Raw genomic sequence first — 26,437 nt, 5'->3', positions numbered from 1 at the left:
GTATAAAACATTTTATATGTGAATGTAAATTTAACCCGTACCTACTTTTAAAACACCTTCAACTGTTTTACAGAAGTTAGGATCAGGAACAGCGTCCCACACTCCTGTTAAACCCAGCTCAGGTTAGCACAGCCTGTCTGCACTCCGCAGTGAGGAAGAAGCGTCTTCCGTTTAGGAACAAAGCTCTGCTATCGGTAACTAAAGAACTCTGACTGCAGAGCTGCAGGCACAAAGATTGGGACATCTCTTTACATACTCTAAGGCAAGAGCGGTTTGAGTTCTCCCCAGGTCATGGTGTGAAGGCTACAGGCTGAATCAGGGGCAGCATTAACTGTGTGCAGCTCCTCATTTGCCCTGAGAAAAAGGCAGGGGTTTAGTGAGCAGTGAAGGATCTCTGGTCCGTAGAGGAGAAGTGAACTCAGCTGGAAAGGAGCTACATTCCTTTCCTGTGGAGTCACTGTCACTCACTCCCAGGGGATTTTACAAGGCTGTTACATTAAATCCTGTGGAGAAGAAAGAACCCAAACTGTGACAGACAGCAGTTCTACATTAGCCTTCACACAGGCAAAGGTGATGCTGATTTGGGAATAATTGCTGTGGCATCTAATCTTTAAGAGCAGCAGCATTAACAAACGAGACAGGATCTTCTACATACCTTTAAGAAAAAAATATTTATTTATAAAAATACACTGGGATCAGTTTGAGAAGTGTGGCAATAAATACAGTTCAAGGAAGAAAAAGCATTTCTACATGGATATATTATGGCACAATAAAAGGTAAGTGCACCATCAATCATGGGACTTTTGTTGGCTCAAGACTTTGTACAAGCTCCCTTTTTAGTAAGACAACTGTTTCTAAGTTTGGTCAGTGTTGATAATGGAATGAATACACAACCACAAATGCACGCTTATGTCTAATGCAGGACTTACCATTAGCAAATAATACCTAAGAAACATAGTAATGATATTAAAATCACTAATGTGATGTCTTAGATTTAATTGGCAAAGACCACATTTAACTCTAAGCATGAAATTCTTTTCTCTCATCTGGAAAACAGAAAAGCTGTAAATATGTCAAACGAAGGCTTAATGCGGTACGTAAATACCTGCTCGAGTAGAGATTGTGTAAATGCATAGCTCCTTATTAGACAACCTGGCTGTACAAGAGCACTCCCCCTTTCACAGTATTCCTTTTACTTCATATGCAGTTACTGTTTTATGCTGTAGCCTATAACTGTTACAGCACTAAAGGCAACTAGACAGGGAAAGGGCAGAGAAAGGAAAAAGGAATGTATGTAAGGCAGTATTTCTTCAGGTACATTAAGTATAGTGTGTAGGAAAGACAGGTAACAATTCCACAAGGCTAGTTTCGTTCTTACTGAATAAAATAATGGACTAATACTGAACTTCTGATGCCAAGCTAATAATCAATGCCCTGGTCGCTGTACTGACCATGGTAATCTCTTTGATAGTCATCTTGGTACTCTCCGTGGTAGTCATCTGGGTATTCTGCCTGATAATCGCTATCGCTGATTTCCGACCCGTTCGTTCCTGTTCCTTGGCTGCCGTTATGAATGACAGGCTCTGTTGGTGCAGCACAGTACTTGGGGTCATACACTTGCCGTCCAAGCCCATACACACTCATTCCCTTCTGTGAAGCCACTTTGTTGGTACCCATTTGTAATGAAATAGTTGCATTATCCACAGGTTGCAATATGTGCTTCTGATCGTAGATGTCTCTCCTGGTACCTGGCGCCAGCATACCAGCCTAATAAAACAGGGTTGGAGAGGTTCAGTCAGAAGGTCAAGAGGTGCAATTACTACATTGCTGATTACAACTAGTTCACCTTACTGGAAGCACTAGTGTTCACTCATACGTAAGTCACAGGATAAAGTCACTGCAGAAAGCTCCAGTTCATTTTCCCTTTGGGAAAGAGCATACTAAGTGTTTGGGTTGGGGTAGCGCCCAGGAAGCAGTTTCTTTTTTGCCTCCATCTACTTAGTACTTGAGATGAAGTTACTGTTTTCTTCTGGTGTAACAGCCAGATGGGAATTCTAGCAGCACCAGGTCGGTTTTACGCTTCAAGGTACTTAGCGCAGAACACACTTGTTAGTGATAAGAAATTCAAGTTCTTCAGTTACTGCATACAAGCACAGCTGAACTGTTCCCTCTCGCTGCTGCCAGTTAGACTCTGCTACTGCACACAACCACAAACCCTCCCATCCCACCGGGCCCTCCCAGGTCGAGTGTTGTATCCGCTCTACAAGCGTGGCACACGGCCCTGCTTACCTGACTGGCTCCTTTGTTAGTGCCCATCTGTAGGCTAATTGTTGTCTGGTCAAAGGGCTTATCAGTTTGCATTTTTGGGTCATAGAGGTGTCTTCTAGTTCCATAAGCAGTCATGCCTGCCTGGCTGGCACACTTGTTGGTGCCCATCTTTAGCAGGGGAAGGAAGAGGTGGATTTTTATTTGTACAGCAAGCACAGTCTAAGGAAACAAATCTGGCTGGTAACTGATGGCTGAGGGAAGAAGCAATTACAGTGCACGCTTTCCTCTGGTAGCTTGACCACTACCTGTAATAAATCACCCTTTCTCCATACCGAGCTTCAAAAGCATAACCAAAGGCAACTCTCATCCCAGGGCATTTCAGTGACTGGCATTTGCCCAACTGCACTGCGATTAGAATGGACGTATGCATCAAAATGCAATCATTAACTTTGCCCTTGGACAGTGGTGATTCAATTCCACTGCCACAACTTCTCTACCACAGGCATTTTAAGATTTTATGCTAGTTATTTTGGGTTTTATAACTATTAAGGGAAGAGGAGAGGAAAAAGTTTCTACCATATAAGGAGCTTTAGCTAGCCAAAGAATCCTACTTTAATACCACTTCAGAGGACCGAGAAGACACTGCTAATATTAGCAGTCCCCTTCCTCCTTATCACTCTTACTGCAGATTTAAAACCAACAGAAAAACCTTCCAGGAAGTCACCTGAGCTTATAAAGCCAATCACCGGCTCACAAGAACTAAATGCTCACACCTCCTTCCATGATAAGAATATACTGTGATTCTGCAGCTGCTTTGGCATAACTAATAGCTCAGTTAATCAAAGCAAGAAAGTTGTTCTCAGCTGTAACAGATTAACTTGCAAACTGGAATTTGAAACTTACCTGCAGGCCAATGACACTCTGACCAGCTTTTAGTTTTCCTGCATCAAAACTTCGTGCTTGTTTCTCTGCATATTTGACACCAATATCAATTGTAGTATGAAAACCTTTAGTTTTTGCCTGTTTAGGGAGAGGGAGAATAGAGTATTCAGTGTGTAGAGTGTATGTTCTGTCAGGCTCTACAGCCCTGACCCTGGGCTCTCAACTGATGCCACAAGCAGGATAATGTCTAATGAGAAACTCTCTGTTGTCAGGGGTGAGACAGCAGTCCCTGTGCTGTTTGACAGTGGCACTCCAAAGCTACCCAAGTATCTTGTCAGAAGGATATTCTGCAGGGATTAGTGTTCTCCTGTGAGCCTTCCCACTTCTGTGTATGCACACGCAGCTCCAGAGCAAGACCATGTGCAGTCAAGAATCCTACCTGAACTCCAAGCCTTCCCTGGAGGTGTGCTGTAGGACACAGCCCTCAGGTGCAACCTCTGCGGTACCTCACACTCACAGTACTATCTATCTACCCCACCTCGAGTATTGTTTTAGCCCAGAGGATGTGTTAGGGCAAGTCCAGAGGAGGCCAGAGAGATGCTGCGAGGGCTGGAGCAGCTCTGCTCTGGAGCCAGGCTGAGAGAGCTGGGCTGGGGCAGCCTGGAGAAGAGAAGGCTCCTGAAGGGGAGACCTTAGAGCAGCTCCAGTGCCTAAAGGGGCTCCAGGAAACCTGGAGAGGGGCTTTGGACAAGGGCCTGGAGGGACAGGACAAGGGGAATGGCTTTAACTTGCCAGAGGGGAGATTGAGATGAGCTCTGAGGCAGAAGCTCTTCCCTGTGAGGGTGCTGAGGCGCTGGCACAGGGTGCCCAGAGAAGCTGTGGCTGCCCCATCCCTGGCAGTGTTCAAGGCCAGGTTGGACACAGGGGCTTGGAGCAACCTGCTCTATTGGAAGGTGTCCCTGCCCATGGCAGGGGGTTGGAACTGGATGAGCTTTAAGGTCCCTCCCAACCCACTCTATGATCTAGCCCCTCCTGACAGGCTGCATGCGGCTTTTCGTATTTACACGTATGGTAAGGGTGCATCTGGACTGGCATGTGGATTTGTGGCAATTCCTTGGGTACAAATACTTACCAAACCTGCTAGTGCCACCAGAGTAGTCTGTACTTGAGTCATATTTCCATTTTCAAAAAGATCATTTGCTTCAAAAATATCATGTGGCTTCATGCCGTAGACTTGGATGGCTTTGATAAAATTCCCAATGTTCTCCAGCTGAACAGAAACATAAAGCCAGTTTTCTACTCAGTGTTTCAATTCAGAAACTAAGTAATTCTAAAGCTTTCTGGTGTTGGTTTGTTTTGCTTGTTTTACACAAGTTCTTTGCCTTGTGCAGACTGGACAGAACAGTTGGTGTGGTTAAGAGTGACTGGTGGGAAGTCTTGTTTTAATACTGACTTCAGAAATCAATCTGAGCCTTTATCTAGCCTACTCTAATGAGTAGCATATACTTTGTTAGACAAAACAGCCTCAACTGCGTCCCTTCCAAGAGAAATCCTAATGGAAAACTTGCTTGAAACTGGAAAATCTGACATGCTATCTGACTTCAGCAAGTGATAATTCTGAGCAAAACAAAAACATAACTATGTGGATAGTAAGAACGTTTCACTTGGTTGGAAGGTATTATCTCGCTCACCTCTTGGAACACCTACAACTAAGCTTTTGGGGTTTATTAGCACTTTTTAGCACTGTGCACCATAGAAACTAGAAAGGAATATATATGGCGTACAAGGACTAAGGACTGAATCCCACCTGTCCTTTTCAAGCCTTAAGAGGTAGTAAAACTTGTTAAAAAAATAGGGAATTCACCATATTTAGAAGTGTTCAATGCCAATAAAACCAAGAGGCTGACAGAGCAGCATCAAGCCAGTGCCAGCAGCAGTAAAGGCAGTCAGCTCTACCCAGCAACCCTCTCATTGCTTGTTCTAAATGCACGTTGCCTTTGATAATCCCTGGGCTGGGGGGAAGTGCTGGGTAGAGCACTCAGAAGAAATCAGATCTGTTTACACTGAGATAAAATACATTCTGTAGTTTGCACCACATTGTTTGCTGTTACACAACCATTTCTTCTGAGACCTTCCCTCCCAGTTGGGATTTAATTCAATATTTAACAGGTGTTTTGGTGGTTTTTTTGTTTCGGTTTTTTTTGGGGGAGGTGTGTGTGTTTTAAACTTGGAAAAAGGCTTTGCTATAGGGCTCTACATTTTTCTTCCATCTGAAATTTCACCTAGTGGCTACTACACACCTAAGAGTAGCTACACTACTATTAAATATACACTTAACTGCCATTTGGGAGCCAGCTCAGCTGTAGTTGCTTTCTGTTAAATGCTGTTCATGTGTGCAGTGTCCTCAGCTGTTGTGTATGTATCATACAAAACTCAGTGCTATTAAGATTGAAGGCGTACCATATTCACAGCAAATTTGTAAATACAGAGCAAAAGAACTGTTTGGGGGTTGGAGGGGTTAGAGGTGTAGTTTTGGGGGGTTTTTTTGGTTTACCTGGTGCCAATTTAGTTTTGATTGATTAATTTTCTTCACTGATCCTGGCTGCAGCTTATTTATAAGCCTGGGGAGGTGAAAAAAAGGGAAATGCTTAAACAGTAAATCTCATCTTTATACCATCTGTTGCAGGCATCATGTAATATTTTCACTCATGCTTTATTAGTTGCATTAGTTTCATCAAAATGGTTAATTTCTTGGTTTATACAGAGTGCCTAGCTCAGATCTCAGCTCTAACAAGTCTAACAGACCATAAGAATTTTGGTGTGCCATTTGATTATTATAGAAAGACCTTCACTGTTAAATTTAGGAATACTTAGAGATCTTTGCTGAAATAGAAAGGAGATTTAAGTTTTCATTTATCCACAGCTGTCTCCCACCCTACCGTCAGCTATCTTTGACTGTTGTTGATGTGTTTGAAGGGGAGTCTTCAGAAAGCCCCTTCTTAGTTTCTCAAAAGTGGAAAACTGCTAAAGGTAAGGTTACTGTGATGCTTACTCGCATAAGATGATGCCATCTTTTAATCCCAGTTGAAAGTTTGCACCAATGCTCAGCCCTGTCACCTCTTCTATCCAGTTCCGCAGATCATCTTCTATCTGGGGGTCATACTTCAGGGCAATCTGTAACACAAGCAGTTGTAAAGTTACTTCACAAGAGAAAACTGCAACTCTCCTGCATCCCTCCATTCCAGGGAGTATGAGAAATGCTCCAGCGTTTATCCAGTACTTATACTGCTGGATTTGAAACTGTATTTTAAATACCAGAGTACAGCTGTAAGTCTTAGATCCCTTTTACTATAATGTTTGTGGCTTTACTAAACGTGTATTTGCCAATGGCGCTTTGAAGCACTTCCCAGTTCTTCCTCCTGTAAGAATTGCTGGAACTGGGGAAGTCTTCTGACAGCAGCAGAGAAATGATGAAGTCTCCCCAAGCTGTAGTTCGGCATGAAGTAAAGCAGTGAAATAGTGTCTTAGGACCACAAGAACTCTGAACTTCCATGCCAGCAGTACTGCTGCTCACATGGAGATTTCTACAAGGAACTTTTATATAATAGATGTGAAGTTCTTCATCTGAAGATTATCATGGGGTTTCTTGCCTTTTTAGCTAGATTATGATTAATGGAGATGACCGAGTAAGTTTTCCCCTTGTTGCTACAACATTCAGAGTTATCTTGCTGAGGATTCTGGGGGGTTTGTGTGTGGCTTTTTGAAGCTTCACCTTTGGTATGCCTGCTATTTCTCTTTTCTTTGGCCTTGCTGGAAGACTCTGATGGAATAAACTGTGATCTCATGTCTTAATTGAGAAGAGAGAAACCCTGCAATGGCCTGTGAAGTTAAAGGCACCAAACAGAGGCCCAGAGCTGTTAGCAAGATGACCTAAAAACTCCTTTTCCAGATGTTCAGACTGCACTACTCAATGTGTCAGTCACTAGAAATCAATCCATGTGAATGGAATGCTTAAAACCAGCAAAGCTCAATGCTAGCAGCTAATGGGGTCCGTGCTCCGCTCTCTGCCCTTGTTCCCCTCCTCTGCAGACACTGAAAAGCAGCTCAAGCTTCCTTCAGCCTAAACCTGTTATTTTTGCAATGCTTTTCACTATTGGCAAGTTGGAGCAGAAGAATTATACCACTGAAAGCATTGCTACCTTTTCTGCAAACAAAACAAGTTATCCGAACCCGAGATTTTATGCCATAAATAACCTCCTCTAGTGCGGAGCTTGGCAACACTTTTCCAGCTTCATCAGACAGGCAAAACCTGACAGGCAAGCACAGAATTTGTAACTAATGGAAAATCAGCTCAGCTCCCATCGGGTGCTTACAAATTCCTATCCAGAAACTCATGTAAAGCTGCTCACATTCAGATAAAAATGTACATTTCAGACTTTTTACATACAGTCGTAGACTTAAGCCCAGAAAGGGCAGATATTAGCAGCTATTTATACTGCAGGAGATTATAATTCCAACCATTCTGAATGGCTTGGATAGAGACAATTGCTACATTTTGGCTCGCGTTAGTAATCCCCAACTCCAAACTGACCAAACAAAAAAATTACAGTATTCTGTTCTCTATTTTTCTGCTAAGGGGAATGGAAAATTCCTGTATCTCTGGCTTTACTTCAAAAACTTGCCTAAGTAATACTTATTTTCCTTAGACTATTTGTAATAGCGGTGCTGTGGTGCCTTAGTTACAGATCAGGATAATGGACTAACCCATTCCCTTACTCAGATCTTGGTTAAGGTAAAGATGTTGTGCAGTATTCTGCACAAGATGACAAGTACCTCAGAGCTTAGACCAAAGCTGGTCTAAAATAATCAGGATACCCCTTTTCTCACTGAAGGAAAAAAGGAAGAAAGCTCAGGTACTTCTGCCTAGGGTTTTTGTTCTTTTCTTCTCTCTTTCCTCCCAGTTACACCTTTTGGATATTAGCCAGCCAAGATGAGAAGCAGTACAAAAGCTAGCTGAAGTTCACAGCTTTGCAGAGGAAGCCACTTCTGCCTCTTGGCTGACAGATACTCCTCTTGCACCTTCCTTAAGTTTAGCACCAGAAGCAGCACAACCACATTCTTCATTTATAGTGATGGTGATGACAGTAAAGGGTGGGCAGTCCCTTTACTGAGGGGCTACCACAAAGGTTAACATCTTAAAAACGGTGTATGAGGAAGCTGGTTATCTTTCTCTTTGTTAACCTGGTGATTAGTTTACAAACTACTTTTCATGGCTATCCTTATGTGATCACAGCCTTAGTTTGTCTCCCCAGTAACATCTGGCAGAACCTGATGAGCTAGTTCGAAGTTACAGCAGAGCAGCAGTCTTGGCCATAACTGAGTCAGTTTTTAGTTTGCAGAAGAAAGTGTCTGTGCAAAAGAGAAAGATCCCAAAACACCCCTGTCAGACTGAACCAGAGCACCACACTCTTCTTACACATTAGAGAACCTACAGAGACCTTACCCACAAAATCTTAAGCTGGGTGTACAGACAAGACACACAGTAGGTAATATATCTCTGTACACCAGTTCAAAAGAAGAAAGAGGATTTGTAGAAAGGCCAGAGCTTGGTATGCTCTTATATTCCAGTTAGAAGACAGAAGATGATTTGGGCTGGTCATTTGTATGTTGACAGTTCATATTACATTGAAACTGCTATTCCAACATGCAGGTGGGTACAGGGAAGGGGGTTAAACTAATCTCTTCCACAATTCCTAAGTTAGTTAGAAGTGTAATGTATGTTGTGCTTTCTGGAAATTCAGGCAGTTTCTGGTCTGGTGTAGTTTAAAGACAGTGCTCAGTCACAGCTGAGCCATCCTACACCTGGAATTGCTTTTCTACAACTTACTTTTTTACAACTTTAAGTACTGGTAATCACTTTTTTTTTGGTTAGAAGAAGAGAAAATCAGGTCTGTCATCACGTCACCAAGAGACTCATTTAAAGATCAATCACCTCCCTCCCCATGTTAAAAGAAGGGTAAATACGGAAGCCAGCAAGAGTGAGAACCCTAAAGAGTTGTGCAAGTGTGGCTGGTTTAATCTTTCTTGGCAAGCATATAAATGAAAGAAAATGTCAAAAATTTCCCTCATTTACTACTAAGTGCATTCTACATGTGAGATTACAACTGAGCTGCATATTCAATTGCTGCCCCCATTGCCTGGGGAACGTAGAAGCATCAGATGGAATTTTATCCCTTCTGAAAAATATTTACTTGATGTTGGAGTACTTCACCATGTGTTCAAATCTGGAGGTTTTCAAGAGGGTTTACTTGTCTTGGGCTATCACTACAGTGCTTATCTAGAGATAGGAAACAAAAAATGCTTATAGATGTGCGGAAACTTGTCTTATTGCCACTAAAAGCATTACTATTCAATGTGCTGGTTTTCAGAACTGCCTTCACTTCTGTACTGTTTGACTTAAATCTGGTGCAAATTTTGTCCTGGTTTTTGAACTGGGGGGAAGCTAGGTTACAAACAGTGAGGAGTGGTGGTAGTCTCTTTGAAAACCACGCTTTGAAAAGCTAGAGACATGGAAACTTTAGGGTTTGGATTTAAACATGTGACAAGAAGGGGTTAAACAGGGAGAGGGACAGGTCAGGTACTACCAGAAGCCAGGCATTATGCTTACTCTGGCTTCTTGGCTCTTTTACTCCCAGTGGCACAAGCAGAAGTTACGTAAAGCTGCTAGTGAATACTTCAGATTTTCCACGTGTCTATCGGAGTGGTTCCAGTTTTCCTTTGATTGCTATCAAATGGAAGGGGCACTAGCTATGAGAGAAAGCTGAAAGTTTTGCTATAAACTAAAACAACTTAGGCTTTTTCCATCACTACTAATCAATATGCCAAGATCTGATCCTTTTTAAGCACCAAACTGTCATGGAAGATACTTAAATGTTCCAACTCCACTGCAAAAGAAAACATTGTTGACTAAAGATGAAAGCGGCTTCATTCAAAGTCTACATCATCCCTGCCAATAAGAAAAAATACAGTGTTTCAGAACACTATAGAAAAGATTCAATAGTAGCCATGGATATAAAGATGTTATAAAAGTTTAAAACCAGACAGCAGGAAGCCAACTGTGAATTTCTTTACTTTGTTCTGACAGATCTTGAAAGATACACGAAGTTGTAAGTGCTGCTCTGCTTGCTGACGCTTCAGAGATGTAAATTTAAGTGTTAAAAACATATCTGAAAGGAAACTATAGTTTATATAAGTGGTCACAACCTGGTGACCTCAGGTTGTGGGAGGAAACAAGTAGGTGCTGCTTGCTATTACAAGCTGATACACATCCATTTATGACAATGTCTGCCTCAGGCTGGAATCGTTGGGTTAAACTTGATTCCTCTGGCAACCTCACACCCGATTCTCCCAACTTGTTCTGTTCAGGTAGAACTTTCCTGTTTGGGACCTCTTACAGTGTAAAAACCCTCCCTCCATCTGCAGCACAAGAACAGCAATCACCACTGTTTTTATCAAGTATATGGATTCCTGGACAGAAATGAAGTTATGCTGGCCAACTGCAATTATCTGTCTGTGTCCCTTGAAGTTACTCAGCGTGCCTGTAGAATGTTAAGTTTGAGTGATGATGTTAACCAGTATTTCACACCATAAATGATATCATATGGACTTTCAATTGTCCTTTCATGCTAATCTTTTCCAAATTACTCAGTACACACTATCCACTAAGGGCTATGTATATGCCAAATCTCCAGTTTAAGAGTTCAGCTGTCTGTATTGCTGCTACTCTGGAAAAATCCTGTAACAGCATCTCAAGAAAGAACTGAAGCACGCTGCACAGCTTTTTACAAGTCACTGGGACTAACAAGTTTTAACAAAAGGTTTAACAATAAAAGCATGTGCTTGTCAACGGGAGTGAACAACTCTACCATAGGAACAGCGTTTGTCAACGAAACCTAAGGCTTATAGACAGGGAAAAAGTGCAGCACAGTGGCTTCTATGTTGCTGTTTCCAAGGTAAGTAAGTACAGGGACATGGACAGCGAGAGGAATAACCAGGGCTTTACTCCTAGATGGTATATGAGGAGGTTACACATGTACTTTTTCACCAAAGTGAACAGAAAAAGAAATAAAAGGCTAAGTTTTCGATGTTAATATTCTCCACAGGGAGAAATTTGATGTGGCCCATGTCCGTGCTCACAGTGACACAAAAGAACTAACTTTGCGGTCAAAAAAGACTGAGAAAGCTTACTGGGTTTCTAGTAAGTATGGGAGCATATTCAGATCATAGTGAATTTAATCCGTGTCGAGCCAGGGGGTGTAATGTTCATTTTACTTCTACATATTTAGGTGCTTTCAACTACTGAAAGCAAATGAAAAGAAGGGAAAACTCCAGCTCTTAAGACCTAAAGGTGCACAGTTTAAATTTTAAGCAGCAATTTGTTCCTTTGTCAACTTTTCAGTGTTCATTAATTCAGAACTGAGTGAAACTGAATTTTTATGGGTTCAGCGGTAACTACAAATGTTGTTTGCACTGAAATAAGTACTACCCTCAGGAGTGATTTGTCTTGCAGAGGCCAAAGATGATACCAACACTGATACTTCTTTATTGCTTGCTTGGCAAGAGTGTGCAATGAGGTCTTTCTCCTCCCCTTTTTTAAGGCTTTATAGTGGCATGAGTAAAGATGAAAGATCTTCTGCTATCAAGGCAGGAGCTTGTGGAAGCCCTTGTTCCTCAGACGTGGGAATGAGGCAGATTATACAGCCAGTCCCAAATTATTACCCAGAATTCCAGCTCTTGGCACCTGAGTTCCCCATCCCGTTCACCGCCTGCTGTTCTAGAACACAATTACCAACCCAATGACCTTTCTTCAGAAGGACAATTAAAATTCCCTCTTCATTTCATGCATGTTGACCAAGCAAATGTCAGAGGAGGCATATTTGTGCCAGAGAAACCCAAAGGTAAAGGGAATGTAAAAATCCAGATGAAAATCAAAGGGACAAAGTACTTCAAAAACTGAAAGCCACCATTAAGTTATGTCCTGGGATTTGAACATGTATTTTTTCTTGTCATTATGGGCTGTTGTATAGAACCTAGATGGAACTAGATGATCTTAAGCTCCTTTCCAACCCTAACCATTCTATAAAGGCAGAGAACACCCATTGTTAACACTAACATTGAAAGATCTCACTATATCCCACTGTGATACTTAGCACAGGTTTTACAGCTGTATCCATTTTGCTCAATATTCAGGAGTATTTTTTAGTTACGTGTAGCACAATTGGTAACTTGCCATCATCTGTTTTCTCCGTAAATCAAAACTTAGGCTACAACCTTTAAAGGAGGGATGGATACACACTGATCCAAAATCCCTGGCATGCTTCCCATGGGTACCAGTTTCAACTCTGTGAAGTAAGAACAGCGATACCCCAAAGTTTCCAAGTAAGAAACTGTTTTACAAGTAAGATACCTGTAGTCATGCACGGCGGTTGCTGCCAGATCAGCAGGCTGGAAGAACCAAGTGTTCTACTCCCTGGCTGTCCGATAGGATTGTGTGACAGCTTCCAAACTAGTGAAGAAGCAAACGCTACCATCGCTCCCTCAGAGAGCACTAACAGCTTGCACACCCGCCCTTGGACTGAGTGCTGCTTCCCTCATTCTCTGCAGCTCAACTACTGCAACACTCCGGCCCCTTCGAATCTGTTCTCGGTTTTTCTCACATTACTTGTTCTTATCATTTCTTATCACAGTCACAGTTTTCTGGCTTCTAACTCCAATTCTCCTTAGTCATCAGCTTTCACTTTCAACTGTAGCACCTTCTGGTCCTGCCACCATACATTATACTTCTTGATAGTGAGTCCCTTTGCACTCTAGTCTGCATATTGCTGAACAGTTTCTTTGCAAAACATGGTTTCAGTAATATTCACTCCCTGTTATTTGAAATCCTTTCAAACGCTGTTTGCATTTGAAAAAGCACTGGAATGTGCAGTTTCTCCTCAGCTAAGACACTGTTGATCCAACCCCATCTGTTGCATGAACAGCAAACCTGAAACCAATCTAGTTTTCCTAGTAGTAACCCAAGAAGCATCTCCTGAGATGACTTCTAACGTAACTCTGGTAGTTATCAAAGACTAGATGGAGACTGCAAACAAACAGTAACATCAGTGATCACTGTGTCTTACTGTGAGTGTTTTCCTAATTTATTGCTACTGCAGCAATCCAGGGAATTACAGATTACTTCACATTTACTTATTTTTCTCCCCTGTAGAAAAGCTTTTAAAATATGTTATAAGTAAACTGTACTGGAACTCTGTGGTCCTTCCCCAAGGCCCTATGGTGTTGATGAGTCTTCCAACTTCACCTTCATACAGGACCCCAAAAATATGACTGCTTTAGTCTGAGTCTCTCTCCACACTTTTATTTCTTCTCTTCAAACACTTTCCGCTTACCAAAACCAAAGCAGCAAGTGGCTAATTAGTAACTCACACACACTTCTCACAGAAGTTAGATGGAGCCTAAGCTTTAGAAGATCTTGCCTGTCGGCTGCATCACACTGTTGTTCTGCTTTACCACCACCAAAAGAATGGGAAGAATGAATTCAGCACAGAGAATGAACCATAACAACCTGCTCTGCTGTGCCCTGCTCTCCACCTTACACCTCCCTTCCCAGGGGTGTTTCTGACCAGCTCAAGTTCAGGAGATGACGCACAATGTTGATTATATTCCAGGAAACATCCCAAAATATGTTGGATATGGCCACCCAGGCAAGTTGTGCTTTAATCACAGAGAGTTGTAAAAAGAATATGATCTATAATTACTGTGATATGAAAAAAAAAAAAGGCAAAGACCATAAACACACTAGAAAACATTTACTTCATTTTGGTCTAATATCCATCTTTACTGTTGAGATGGAGAAGATCACTGAGGAAAGTCTAAGAAAAGTAAGACAGAGTATTTGAAGTTTACAGAGCTCCTATAGGCAGTTCTATACAGATCATCAAATCTGCAGAGCAGACAGCTGGACATATGCATTTATTTTATGATTAGATGAACTTTTAGCTCAACTGTTATTAATGAAAATGTAGCTTATGTAAAATCAAGCCCTAAGCCTGCTATACTCAAGTTTATAATCAGTACAAAAGCAAGCACTACTGTTGAAGTAGGAAAGCCAGTCCAACTCTAAGGAAAAGGTTCTGATTAAACACGCTGTAAGAGCTTCTAAACCAACGTTTTTCAGCAATAAAGCACGAGCACAAACAACAGTTGGCTGTTCTTTCAGCTAGGGGGTGAGGCAGAGGTGCAGATACACACTGCACCCAAAGCTCAGCCTACCAGGAGGTAAGTTTTAGTCTCAGCACTGCGCATACCTGAATTCACTGCAGGTTTGAAATACACAGGCAGCAGTATGGGTGGGCAGTGCTGAATGGCAAGTGACACGTGAGAGAGGTCCCAATCCTCAGTTGTTTAAGGTTCCGTTATTATTCTGTAGAACAAAATACTCAGGTGCCATGACTGAACTTCAACTTTGTTATTATGTTTTGTTCCAATTCTTTTCCATGCATTCAAAGACCAGTTCTTTACCTCTGATGTTTAATCTTACCGTTTGGTTTGGTTTTTATTACAACCTCCTAGATTCTTTCCAACAGAATGTATCTTTCCATATCACATTTTTATACTATCACTTAATTACTGATAACGGATGCTATCAAGACAGACCATGGCAGAAAGGCAATAGTCTTTATCTTCTTAGAAACTTACTTGTGCTTTTTACTTCTTTGGAGCATGATGAGGACAATGATGTCAGCAAAAATAAGCAAAGAACATTTAGTCTTAGAACACTAGAAATGTGTCTGAACTACATATGCTTTGCTGACTTAACACTGAATTGACTTTCAGGTGACTTCAATTGATCCCACACAGTGTTATGCAGTTAATGAAATCAGTGGCAGCTCAGGCTGGTCAGGTGTGTGGGAATCTCATCAGGAGCTGCTCTGCAGGTCCTGTTCCAGTGTGTTCTTCCACTTGGTGTGTTCTGACCTAAGCTCCAACTCGTGCTCTGTCCATGCTCAACATAGGAAATGTTCTGGAGAGGCCAACGTTGGCAGCAAGGTAAGAGCTGGCTTTCACCATGAACATTTGATGATAACCGAATCCCTTCCCAAATGCATGTCTGTTACGCTTATCTTTTGCTGGGAAGGCTTCTAGCATTCAGACAATTGATTAGGGACAAGAGAAAAATACTTTTCAATTAAGTTACTCTTATTCAAGCAAAACCTAAGTAAACCTAACAAATATACCAAGATGATGCCCTCTGTCTATAAATAAGAGGCTGTATCAGTGGAAATATCGACAGGAAAGCAATATAACAGGAGAGCTTGGCCAACAGGAAAGCAAAATAAGGTTTTAAAGTAGTATCATGCAGTTTTACTCTTCCTGCCCATGCAAAGCAGGGTAGAAAGACTTGTTTAGAATCCAGCTACAATTCAGCCAGCTAGGGTTTGCAACAGATCATATCCCACCTTCATGAAAGCATTTCAGAACAGCAAGAAGCTGCAGAAATACTTTTTGTCCAAATTTAGGAAAAAGACTTGGCATTCAAGTCCTGCAGGGTATGCACAAGCCACATACAGTTTCACTTCATCACACCTCTTAAGGATTACTCTGTAATCCAAAAGGATGTCTGCCTAAATAAAGTCCCTAAGAAAAATCCTGTTTAGACCCAGAAGACCAGGTCAAGGCTTGGAAAGGAAGCAGCAAAGGCACGGAATGGTTAAAGTCCAGTCTCCAGGATCAGTGACTGGAGCAAGTTCAGGCTCCCAAGGCTTCAAGCACACTTGGGACTGGGTAAGGCAGCTTGGCCAGAGTCCCAGCAGGGCACTGGAGCGTAGCTGTGACAGCAGCACTTCATGCCTCGCTGTAATGGTCTTCTCTCAGTGCCAGCTCCTCCAGCGTGACCAACACCTTCAGACCTTTGTAATTCATGTGTCCAGAACTGTATCTGCTTCAGGTAAAAGATGGTTTTATGTAAGCAACAAGAAGTTTAATTATGTCTCCCCTCCTAGTATCTACTAAACTAGGTTAAGTAGATACTCCTTATGCACTGGGTTAAGGGGGGGGAGAGGGGAAGAAAAAAAAGGGGTTGTTGAGAGGGTTTTGTTTGGTTTTAAAGAGAAAAAACAAACCAAAACCAAACATAGAACCACCCACCTGAAGAAAGACAAAACTGTTTGCGAGAAAACTCTATAATTCAATCCTACTAAATGGAAACAACGTAAGTTAGTCTGAGGCATTACTGCAAAACCAAAACTATTTACCCAAGAGAAAGCATTTGCTGCTGAACCCAGCTATACGACTTAATAGCTGCTTTCTGTAAGCATCTGATTCTAAACATTTTTAAGCCAAAGAGTCCTTCTTAAAGGAAAAAGAAGGATTTTCACATGATCTCACTTAGAAAAAATCTGTTTCAAATTGCCCTACGTGTCCTGGCCTCGAGCCCATTTTCACTGAAGGCCTTTCCTGTACAGTTCCATAGGGGATGGGAATCTCTACAAAGTTTGCCTTAAAAGGATGTGTCAGATGCACAGTGCATATGGTGTTACGTAGTTACAGAAGCTACAACTCAGAGTACAAAGAAGTTTTTATCTTTCATTCTCCAAAGCAAATTTTATTCAGCAAGAAAAAGCCTCCAAAATAATGATCTTGCAAAAAAAGCTGATGTGAGAAGAGAAAAAACTACCAGTGACTTGCCATTATCGGCAAATCCTGCATCCAGCTCTCTTTTAAGGATATTGACTCAGCAGTCAGGATATAATAGGTATTTTTCTCTAAATTGTAAACTAAGTCTAACTCCGAAACAATACAAAAAGCACCTTCATTTGTACATTTGAAACAAGCATTACTGTAATGCAAATTAAACTTGTTCTTTTCTGAGCCTACTAATGCCATTTAATAGTCATGACTGACAGACTATGTGCTTTCTCCAGAGGTGTTCTGGCCATAGCAGGTACACTGTGAGCTTGCATGTAAAGGATGCAAAAGACCTGATATTTATCCCACAGCCTTAAATGTCAACCTCAGTGAGTTTTCTAGTTTTCTATCACCAGTAAAAGTTTTACTAAAAGTTTATTAATCCACCAGAAACAAGGTCACTGTAATACAGTAACAGATTCACAGGAAGTGCTTGTATCTGAAGGGTTTACAAGGATGCTGGAGAGGGACTCTTCATCAGGGACTGTAGTGATAGGACAAGGGGTGATGGGTTCAAACTGAACCAGGGGAAGTTCAGGTTAGATCTAAGTCAGAAGCTCTTCCCTGTGAGGGTGCTGAGGCGCTGGCACAGGGTGCCCAGAGAAGCTGTGGCTGCCCCATCCCTGGCAGTGTTCAAGGCCAGGTTGGACACGGGCTTGGAGCAACCTGCTCTAGTGGAAGGTGTCCCTGCCTGTGGCAGGGGTTGGAACTGGATGAGCTTTAAGGTCCCTTCCAACCCAAACCAGTCTGGGATTCTGTGACATTTGAAAGCGCAGACACAGTGTGCTTCCTAAGGTTAAACATCACAAAAGTTTACAGCAAACATCCTCGCTCTTCACTCACTCTCAATTCACTTTTGGTGGCGGCAGCACCGGCAGTTTGTGCTGCCCTCGTGCACGCACAGTAGCAGACTTGTCTCGTGCTCCACCTCTGCTTTGATGTTCACGAGGCAGTGGGAGCTAATCCCTGCTGTGCCATGCCATTCATCACCTGCCTCCCAGAGGAACAGTGTGAGCCAGGAGCCAGAACTGGGAATGACACCCCTTACACGGGGCTTAGCGCGGGGCTGTGATACATGGCTCGCAGTCCAAGGGCAGCTGCGCACTGCCGCAAGGGACAGTCTTGAGACATGCGAGGACTCTAAAGACAACTGTTAACTTGGCAATGACATGTGAAGGTTCACTGGGGATTTAAACCAGTGCAAAAAAGACATTACCTCCTGTGTGAGCGGTTACAGCTACAAGTGCCAGATGCCACCAGGGCAGCCGCTTGCACAGGTTTGTTTCATCTCACCCACTTGGGGACTACCCACCAGTGAAACTGATACAGGGTACATCTATCCAGTGGGCTCCCGAAGGCAAGTCCCCTTGTCCATGGGCTTGGGCAAGTGTGCAGAATGGGCAGTGCTTGGCTGACAGACAGAGGAGGCTTCAAGCAGATGGCAGGGGTGTTAATAACCATGTTGCTGGCAAAGGAAATGCTTCCATGGCAAGTTACTTGCTCCTGCTTATCATAAGAAGAGATTTATCATATATGTGGACCATCCACTCAACGCTACAAAGATTTCATCACCATCAGTTTGTACCTATGTTAGTAGAGCTACTTGTTACTGCTTTAGTATTGATACTTCTATTGAAGCAGCCACAGATTTGGGAATTTATACTTCATACATGCTCAAGAAAGCTGATCTGTCCTGAGACACTGACACTGAAAGAGGGAAACGGATTAGACATATGGAGATAGATGGAGCAGACACACTGAGGTAGGCAGTAAAGGCTGAAGATGAATGGAGACTCTGCAGTTAAGATTCTCCACTGCTGGAATACCTTCCTGCTTTAAATAAAAATCTAATTACAACATGAAGCTATTGATTGGGGCAACTGAATGAACACCACTTCTCAATCAACGTAAGAACTCTTCACATACGGATCTTACACTAGAAGAATACAAATGAACAGGGTACGACAGCTTTATTAAGCCAGTGGTTTATTTCTTTGAAAAACAGCAACAAAAATCCCCTGCAGAAGCTCCGTCAAAAGGCTGAACTCCTGTTTCAGCAGTTCAGGTGGCAAACACATTCTGAGGAGCACTGCCTGGTTTGGAAGTGGAGGGAAGCATGGCAGGACCAAGTGGTGTTGAACCCAAGTTACTGAAGCTTAGTGTTGTCCATCAAGGTAGAATGAAGTAACCAGAGGGATGTTGTAAGTGAGCTGGAAGAATTCCAGTCATTTGATTGCTGATACATGTGAAATCAAAACAAAGCATCTTAAGACTGACACAATCCCCCAAGTTCTCATTGTTTCTATCGCTAATGTGTTCTAAGTGATGCATGTAGTTATCGTGCCAAACATTCACTGACTGTAAGTAAGGCTGTGGAATTATTCCCCTGTCATTTATGGGTTTTGGACAGAACTCAGTTATCAAAATTTTACCGTTAAGTACTGTTCTCTTATGCTGAATGCATTCTGTGCGTCCAGTTGATAGACTTCTTGACTAAACCTATAGCAGAAGTTTTCACTCAGGACTTAATTCATCTCTGTGTGTTACACTTAAAACACTGAAACTGATACTTAGCTAGTAAATGTTAACTTCAAGAGCTATGATCAACTATCACACACCATGAATTGGAGCAAACTCAAGTTCAATGCTCGATCTTGTGAAATCCTTCTGCCATTCCCTCTGGAATTCCCTCTGTGAAGTTTCAGTGTATGTGTTTCTATTACAATACTTGTGACCACACTAAAATGTTAGATTGTTAATTTATTCTCCTTGCAACAAACTGAGGATTTGTATCATGGAAAAGGTCACGCAGGCTGAGTTTATTTTAAACTAAACTCCTGGATTTAAGTCAAAACTTGTAAATCAAAGCTATTCCTTCTTTAAAAGCTATACAGACATCTATGTGCAAGAGAATGGGAATGCAGAGGTTCTCTGCTGTCAGTTACTGTCACAGAAGATACCCACTTGTGCTCTGAAAGCCTAAGTTTTCATTGCCTTTACCAAATACAGGCTCCATTTTTACTACATCAATTCAGACAGCGTTAATAGCAATTCGCTTGATCAGAAGCAAACATTCTTACCTCAGGTTCATAAAATTTAGTAAGCAGACCTAAAGGCTTGCTAAAGGAAAATAATCTACAGGAAGCACGGAAGTGTTAAACAAATATATATGGGGAACAGTTACATTTTAAGAAGGAAAAAGAGTATTACTACTGTTTTGAAAGGAGGGGTGAGCAAGAGGAAGGAGAGGGCCCAACTGTCCAGCTACAAGCAGCCAAAACTCGCTATTAAATCACTCATTTAAAAACCTGAAAGTTAATGATTCAAATCTGGTTCCCAGTTAAAATATTCACGACAGTAATTTCTGGACAAAGCAATTAAATCTCTTTGTTTGGCCTGCAGCAAGTGGGACACAGAGCCAGAACTGTCTCCTCAGCAGTTTCAGGAGGAACACAGTGATCACACGCGGTGAGCGTTATTCACCACAGATTCCAATTCTTTTTCATTAGTGGGTATTTGCCCTTGAGAAGGAAAGCAGGAAGTGCTGCTGCACACTTGCAAAACAGGAGAGGTTTTGTTTACACGCTTCATTTGTCAACCAGCCTCCAGTTTAGAACGTGTTTCCTTTCCTTCTCCATATTGCCAGTGCATGGCCCCTCAGGGCAGCAGCATCAGGGACAGACTTCACTCACCACAGGTACCCTGTGGTCTTTAGAACGTTAGGGAAATGGTAGTGACCAGTGCCAGCTTCCTGACAGAGACACGGCTTGGCAGGAAGGTCAGAGACCTGAGTCAGGACACAGCCAAATGCTGTGCAAAGTCTTTCTGCCCATCCTTCCTTTCACACGGAGATGAAACTGGCAGCGTATCAAATGTAAGAGGGAGAAGATAAATGCCTGCCCCACACAAACACCATTTCCATGGGAAGGGTGGAGTCACCAGGAAGCAGCTGAATGAACTGGAACCTCTCCTTCTCCTGCTGGCATTTTGCTTTGCTCCACACCTTATGCAGCAAGACAAGGAAGCAAAAGCTTCTGCTCGTTTCTTACCCACCTCAGTTGTAAATCGGGGACAAAGAGAACACTAGCCCGCAGCTTTAGCTAACTGAATCGCCATCTCAAACTGCACTAACCTCATGCACTGCAGAAACTCTCCCATTACTTATGGAGAAAATGATTTATTGCCTGCAGAAGAAACTATCCATTTCCATCAGCTTCAAGGGCTCCTCACAGAATATTTGTTTTGGATCAAATTATCTTCTGTGATCTCAAGTAAACAGGGAATCAGCTTCAAAGGGATTACACCAGTTTGACTACCTACATGTTTCTCATGCAGACAAGTTTCCTTGCAGCTGGGAACCAGCACACAAATGTCATCCCTTCTTTGCAGGAACAAGGAAAAGAAATCCAGACCAGACCAGCCACCTTCTCGGTGTGAACTAAGGTAAGAAGCAAAACAAGAGGAGGTGGAGCCTCAAAACAACACTGAAAAGAACAAAAAGCCCTGAACACTAAACGAAAGAAAGATTTTTAGGCTTAGAAACGTAATCTTGAACATCAATTAAACTAAATTCTGCTAAAGCATCATCAGGACATGTTATGTTCATCTATTCAAATACCATCGCAAACAAAAGGTCTCTCTGAACACTAACACAATGCCAAATGAGGAAATAAAGAACCAAACCGAAGAGACTTTCCTCTCCAGCACAGCTGGGCTGTCAGGCAGCATAGCTACCAACGCGTCTGTCTGCTGCAGCAAAAACACTGCTTGGGGATTAGCGCTGCACGTTTCGGACAAGGGTATCTAACATTCCCCAGCATTCCAGCAGGGAAGTGCCACAGCTACCTACAAACATCACACTACCAGCACGTTAAAACCAAAACCGAACCTAACCGAATAGTTTGCACAAAGTGCTTTAGAAAGGGTGATTAAGATCAGTAACAAAAATGATCCACCCAGAGTTGGAAACCAGATGATGTTCTTCAAATATTTACAAGATGGAAGGATCTGGAGAAAGGAATTTGTGATCTTTACAGACATTATTCTCTGATCCTCAATTATACAGAGAAACAGAAACATACCTACACGGACCCATGCAAGGCACGAGATAGGAGGTATGCAATATATCTATTTATAACATAACTGCTTTGAAGTTTGCTATCTTACAGTAGGAGCCACATTCTCAAAGTTCAAAGCTGGTTTTATTGTTGATTGGTTTTGTTTCTTTGCCTGGTTTGGTTTGGTTTTGGGCTTTTTCTTAAAGGAGACGAGTTCATTTGTCTCTGGTGCGTCTGAATAGTTTTGTCATGGCTCTGCTGCACTGACGCTTCCAAGGACTGTATGAGCCTGCACACAAGTAAACTCCTTCTGCCACGCCACATCCATCCCTCTGCAGCGTTTGCTTTGAAGCAAGCAGAGAAGGTCAGTGAAGCAGCAGACACCCAGCACTGCCAAGCAGAAGGCCCTTTGCATAAAGACGTGTAAGACACCAGTTTGAAACCCTCTGTTAATGCACGGGCTGGGAACAGTTCCTCTCAGGAGGCCCTAAGGAAGGTGATGACAATAAGAAACCAAAAGAGAGAATAAAGAACTTCTCCCATCTTGTCCCCACAGAAGGGATCACTGTTAAGCCTACATGATTCTGTCCATGTTTTTTAAAGTAGAAGAGCGTGTATTTTCTTCCTAATTCACAGGCAATAATACCCAACATCTGTTTTGCTGTCTGTCGTTTACATTGTGACGGTGCAGATAAATCACCAAATTTAGATGTTGGAAGGAACTGCTTTGGAAGACATTTGTTCCATGATGTCACCAAATTTTGGAGCAGAACCCCACAGCCATCCTGAGGAAGCCAATAAGGGGAAAAGGAAAATCTATTCTGGAAAGTTTCCAACGTACTAACTTAAGACTTTCTGCATAAATTACAGTGTTTGAAGTGAACTACTTTTCTCCCTCCTCCCCTTCTACTTAGCCACAAGTAAAACAGGATTTGGGGATTTGCTGAAGCCTGAAACCAGACATGTGTGTGAAATAACCAGTTATTAAATGCCACATTTAGAGTTTAAACCTGAGAATAAAGACACAGAGCACCAAGTTATCCCTACTTGTCTACCAGTGCAATTTGTATTGCAAAGGTTTTTCCTCTTGCCAGGTATTTGTTCACTGCAAGGTAACAGTCTGTGTAACAGGACACTAACAGCACGGTCTGTTCCACACAACCTGAGGAAAATCAGAGCAGCTCAGTAGAACAATGCACAAAAGGGGGCTGGAGCACCTCCTGTATGGAGACAGGCTGAGAACATTGGGGCTCTTCAGCCTGGAGAAGAGAAGCTGCGTGGAGACCTCAGAGCAGCTTCCAGTGTCTGAAGGGGGCTACAAGGATACTGGAGAGGGACTCTGCATCAGGGACTGGAGCGATAAGACAAGGGGTGATGGGTTCAGACTGAAACAGGGGAAGTTCAGGTTAGATCTAAGGCAGAAGCTCTTCCCTGTGAGGGCGCTGAGGCGCTGGCACAGGGTGCCCAGAGAAGCTGTGGCTGCCCCATCCCTGGCAGTGTTCAAGGCCAGGTTGGACACAGGGGCTTGGAGCAACCTGCTCTAGTGGAAGGTGTCCCTGCCCGTGGCAGGGGGTGGAACTGGATGAGCTTTAAGGTCCCGTCCAACTCGAACCCGTCTGTGCCTCCCTAAGGCGCGCACCCCTCCGGCCGCAAACGCTCGGTTCCTGCCGGGTTCGGCCCGTTCTAACCCGAGCTGCGCCCGGGACAAACCCGGCGCGGGAAGGGCCGGGCCGGGCCGGGGCCCCGCGGTCGCCTTTGTGTGCCCGCTCGGGGCGGGGCGGGCAGACAATGCGTGGCCTGTGCGCGCCGCCGTGCCCATGATGTCATGCGGCTGGAATGCGCCGCGCGGGGGGCCGGGACGCGCCGCTCCGCTCACCCGCCCCGCTCCGCTCTGCCCTGCGCGGCCCCAGCGGGAGCGGAGCGCCCGGAGCCCGCGGAGCCGCTTACGACGGCCCGGACCGGGGCTGCCCCCGCGGGCAGGTGCGGGACGAGGCGCGAATGGCGGCGCTGACACCTCGAGAGTCCCCCCCGCCCGGTGCCGGATCGCCCTCCCCGTGCCGCCCGGGCGGGCGGAGACCCGGCCAGGAGCCGAAAGCAGCGAAGCTCCGCATCGCGGTGCGGTGCAGACAAAGCCCCGGTGGAGCCCCGCACCACCACCGCCGCCGCCGCCCCGTACCTTGTTCTTGACCTCTGCAGAGAGCCCGTAGGAAGGCCCCTTGTTGAAGTGGGTCATGTCGGCGGTGTCGCCGCTGCCGGGGGGGCGCTGGTCGCGGGGCGCTGGCGGCTCCGGGGCTGAGGCGAGAGTCCGCCCGCGGCCGCCGAAAGTTCTAGTCCCTCCCTCACGGACCGGGCCCGCGCGCCAATCCCCGCGCGAGCCCCGCCCCGCCCCACCCCGCCCCGCCCGCGAGCGGGGTCCGGAGAGAGGCGGGGGCACGTCAGCGGGCAGGAATCCGCCGGCACCGGGCGGGGGGGGGCGGCCCCGGCCGCGGTCCCGGTCCCGGTCCCCAGCGCAGGCAGCGGGAAGGGTCCTCGGGCCCTGTCGCGCTTGTTTGAGCGGTCTCTCTCAGCGCCGTTAGAAGTTTACGTTAGAACTTTGGGTGGGAGATGGCGTGGAACGGGGAGGAAAGGCCGCGGAGGGGGAGCGGGACCGTGGGCTCGCTCCGAGCGCATCGTTGCTCTGCGCCACGTTGTAGCGCGGCTCCCCGTGAGAGGCGGCCCCGGCGCGGTCTGGGGCAGGTCACCCCGCTGCGTTTAATTACGGCGCTAATGAACCATGGCGGGGCCGAGGTGCGGAGTCCCGGCCTGCCTGCGAAGCGTGGGGCCTGTATGAGGTGTTGGTGCTGGGGAGGGACTCTGCAGCGGGGACCGGAGCGATAGGACGAGGGGTGATGGGTTCAAACTGAAACGGGGAAGTTCAGCTTTGATATACCGGCGGGATCACACCGGATCCAGCCCGTTCCTGGCTGCGGCACGGGAAGCTAGAGCGGATCCAACACTTGGTTCGTTGAGTTCTGACCCAAAACACAACGCTCTGTTTCCTTGCATGTTACTGTAGCCCTGGGCATACAAAGCAACCTTTCAAACACAGTTAAATCTGAACAGATTTGAAAATAATAACCAGCAACTGATCCGCTGCTCGGAGGAGCTGGGTAAGGAACAGCAGCCTGTGGTATCCCCCAGAAATAATGGGTCTGTGCTCCCGTTTCATAGCAGACATTGAGGATGGAGTGTCTGCTCTCAACTCCAGTTGAAACCACCGGAGCTCTTTCAAAAGGCTTGTGGTGGCTGTAACAGTCCCGAGGGATCGCAGGGCAGCAGGAGATAGTTGTGTGCTGTGGATCAGCTCAGCTCCGAGCGCTGCACAGCCGCTAAGGAAAACAGCCAGGGCTGTTCCTAATTAAAGGAAACAGAACTGCCTGGATGACCCATTGGGAAAAGGAAACTGTGCAAGAGAAGCAGGAAACTGAAGAATGGGGTGAGGGAAATGGCGGTTCACGTAAACATCATGAAAGTTCATTAGTTTTCAGACATCCACGTTGGGATAAACTTTTCTTTCCTGACCTCAGAGAGCGTATGATTTGGGGCTAGATTCAATATCCTCCGAAGCCTTTGGAAATGTTTCCACTGACTTAAGAAAAGTTGGATCAGGACCTTATTTGTTAATGCTCTCAATCATTTTTGCTGCAATACACAGTGGCGGGGGAAGTTTGAGATGTTTACCATGGGTATGCTTTTCTCAGCTCCATGAATTACACGTTTCACCCCTTTTTGAACTAAAATGGCCCTGATTAGTAGCAGACGAAGGTATGGCATCGTATTTTCTCGCTGGACAATCAGGTTTGAATTATCCTCAAATAAGTCATTTAGGGGTTATTTTTTAACCTCATCTGAGCAGGGCACAAGCACCATTTGTTGTTTTTATGCTGATACTGAGCACCTAATAAAAAAGCTCCCAGTGTTTTGGGGTGATTTATTCTGTGACCAGCAACGTGTTCACACCCCGTCGGAAAAGGCTGTATAAGGAATACGGGGAGTGCAGTTGAAAACACGTTCTGTTTTGCAACACAAAGCAAATGTCACCCCATCAGTGCACTACAAAGCAGCTGGAGCACACTGGGCAATCTGGCTCATTATGTGTAAATCTCTTACTGTTGCCCTATTTTTCTACAGTGGTTATTGCTAAGGCTGTTTGTATGGAAAGAGGATTTGTACAGGAATTATTCCCCACCTGAAATCACAATCCTCTTTGTGACATTGTAATAACTTCTTCAGCAACCACATGTAATATCATAAACATGCGCTGATGACTTCAGCTGGAAACTAAAGGGAAAAGAGCTCGGAAAAGACAACGTCTGTTTTCTTGGAAACATGGACCATAATCTCACAAACATTCTTGCACATGAATTATTGTAAGCATATGTGTAGTCCCATTAAACTCCCCGAGGCTAAATTATCCCTTGTGTAATTCCACTGTAATCTGTAGAATT

General features: G+C 44.2%; 1 protein-coding gene and 1 long non-coding RNA gene across 2 annotated transcripts; one reads left to right on the top strand and one right to left on the bottom strand.

Moving 5' to 3' along the window:
* Window positions 1-652: 652 nt before the first annotated feature.
* CNN3 (calponin 3) lies at window positions 653-24,425 on the bottom strand. Its single transcript, XM_030496302.1, has 7 exons — window positions 24,127-24,425; window positions 6,203-6,324; window positions 5,705-5,771; window positions 4,283-4,420; window positions 3,172-3,288; window positions 2,290-2,436; window positions 653-1,767 (listed from the first exon to the last, which is right to left on the bottom strand). The coding sequence occupies exons 1-7, from the start codon at window positions 24,181-24,183 to the stop codon at window positions 1,420-1,422; spliced, it is 996 nt and encodes a 331-aa protein (XP_030352162.1). The 5' UTR covers window positions 24,184-24,425; the 3' UTR covers window positions 653-1,419.
* Window positions 5,074-10,822, top strand: LOC115612257. Its single transcript, XR_003992918.2, has 2 exons — window positions 5,074-6,180; window positions 10,576-10,822. It is a non-coding gene; the product is annotated as an uncharacterized LOC115612257 (long non-coding RNA).
* Window positions 24,426-26,437: the final 2,012 nt, after the last annotated feature.

This window comes from Strigops habroptila, chromosome 8 (genome assembly GCF_004027225.2).
Source record: "Strigops habroptila isolate Jane chromosome 8, bStrHab1.2.pri, whole genome shotgun sequence".
In the NCBI taxonomy this organism is placed as follows: domain Eukaryota; kingdom Metazoa; phylum Chordata; class Aves; order Psittaciformes; family Psittacidae; genus Strigops; species Strigops habroptila.
This window is presented reverse-complemented; position numbering and strand designations above follow the sequence as displayed.

Bases quoted from the DNA above. Each gene is read 5' to 3' on its own strand.
- CNN3 (XM_030496302.1), bottom strand. From the start codon at position 24,183: ATGACCCACTTCAACAAGGGGCCTTCCTACGGGCTCTCTGCAGAGGTC. The intron at 6,325-24,126 runs GTACGGGGCGGC...CTTGTGTTACAG, and splicing joins CTGCAGAGGTCAAGAACAAG to ATTGCCCTGAAGTATGACCC. The intron at 3,289-4,282 runs GTAAGTATTTGT...CTCCCTAAACAG, and splicing joins TGGTGGCACTAGCAGGTTTG to GCAAAAACTAAAGGTTTTCA.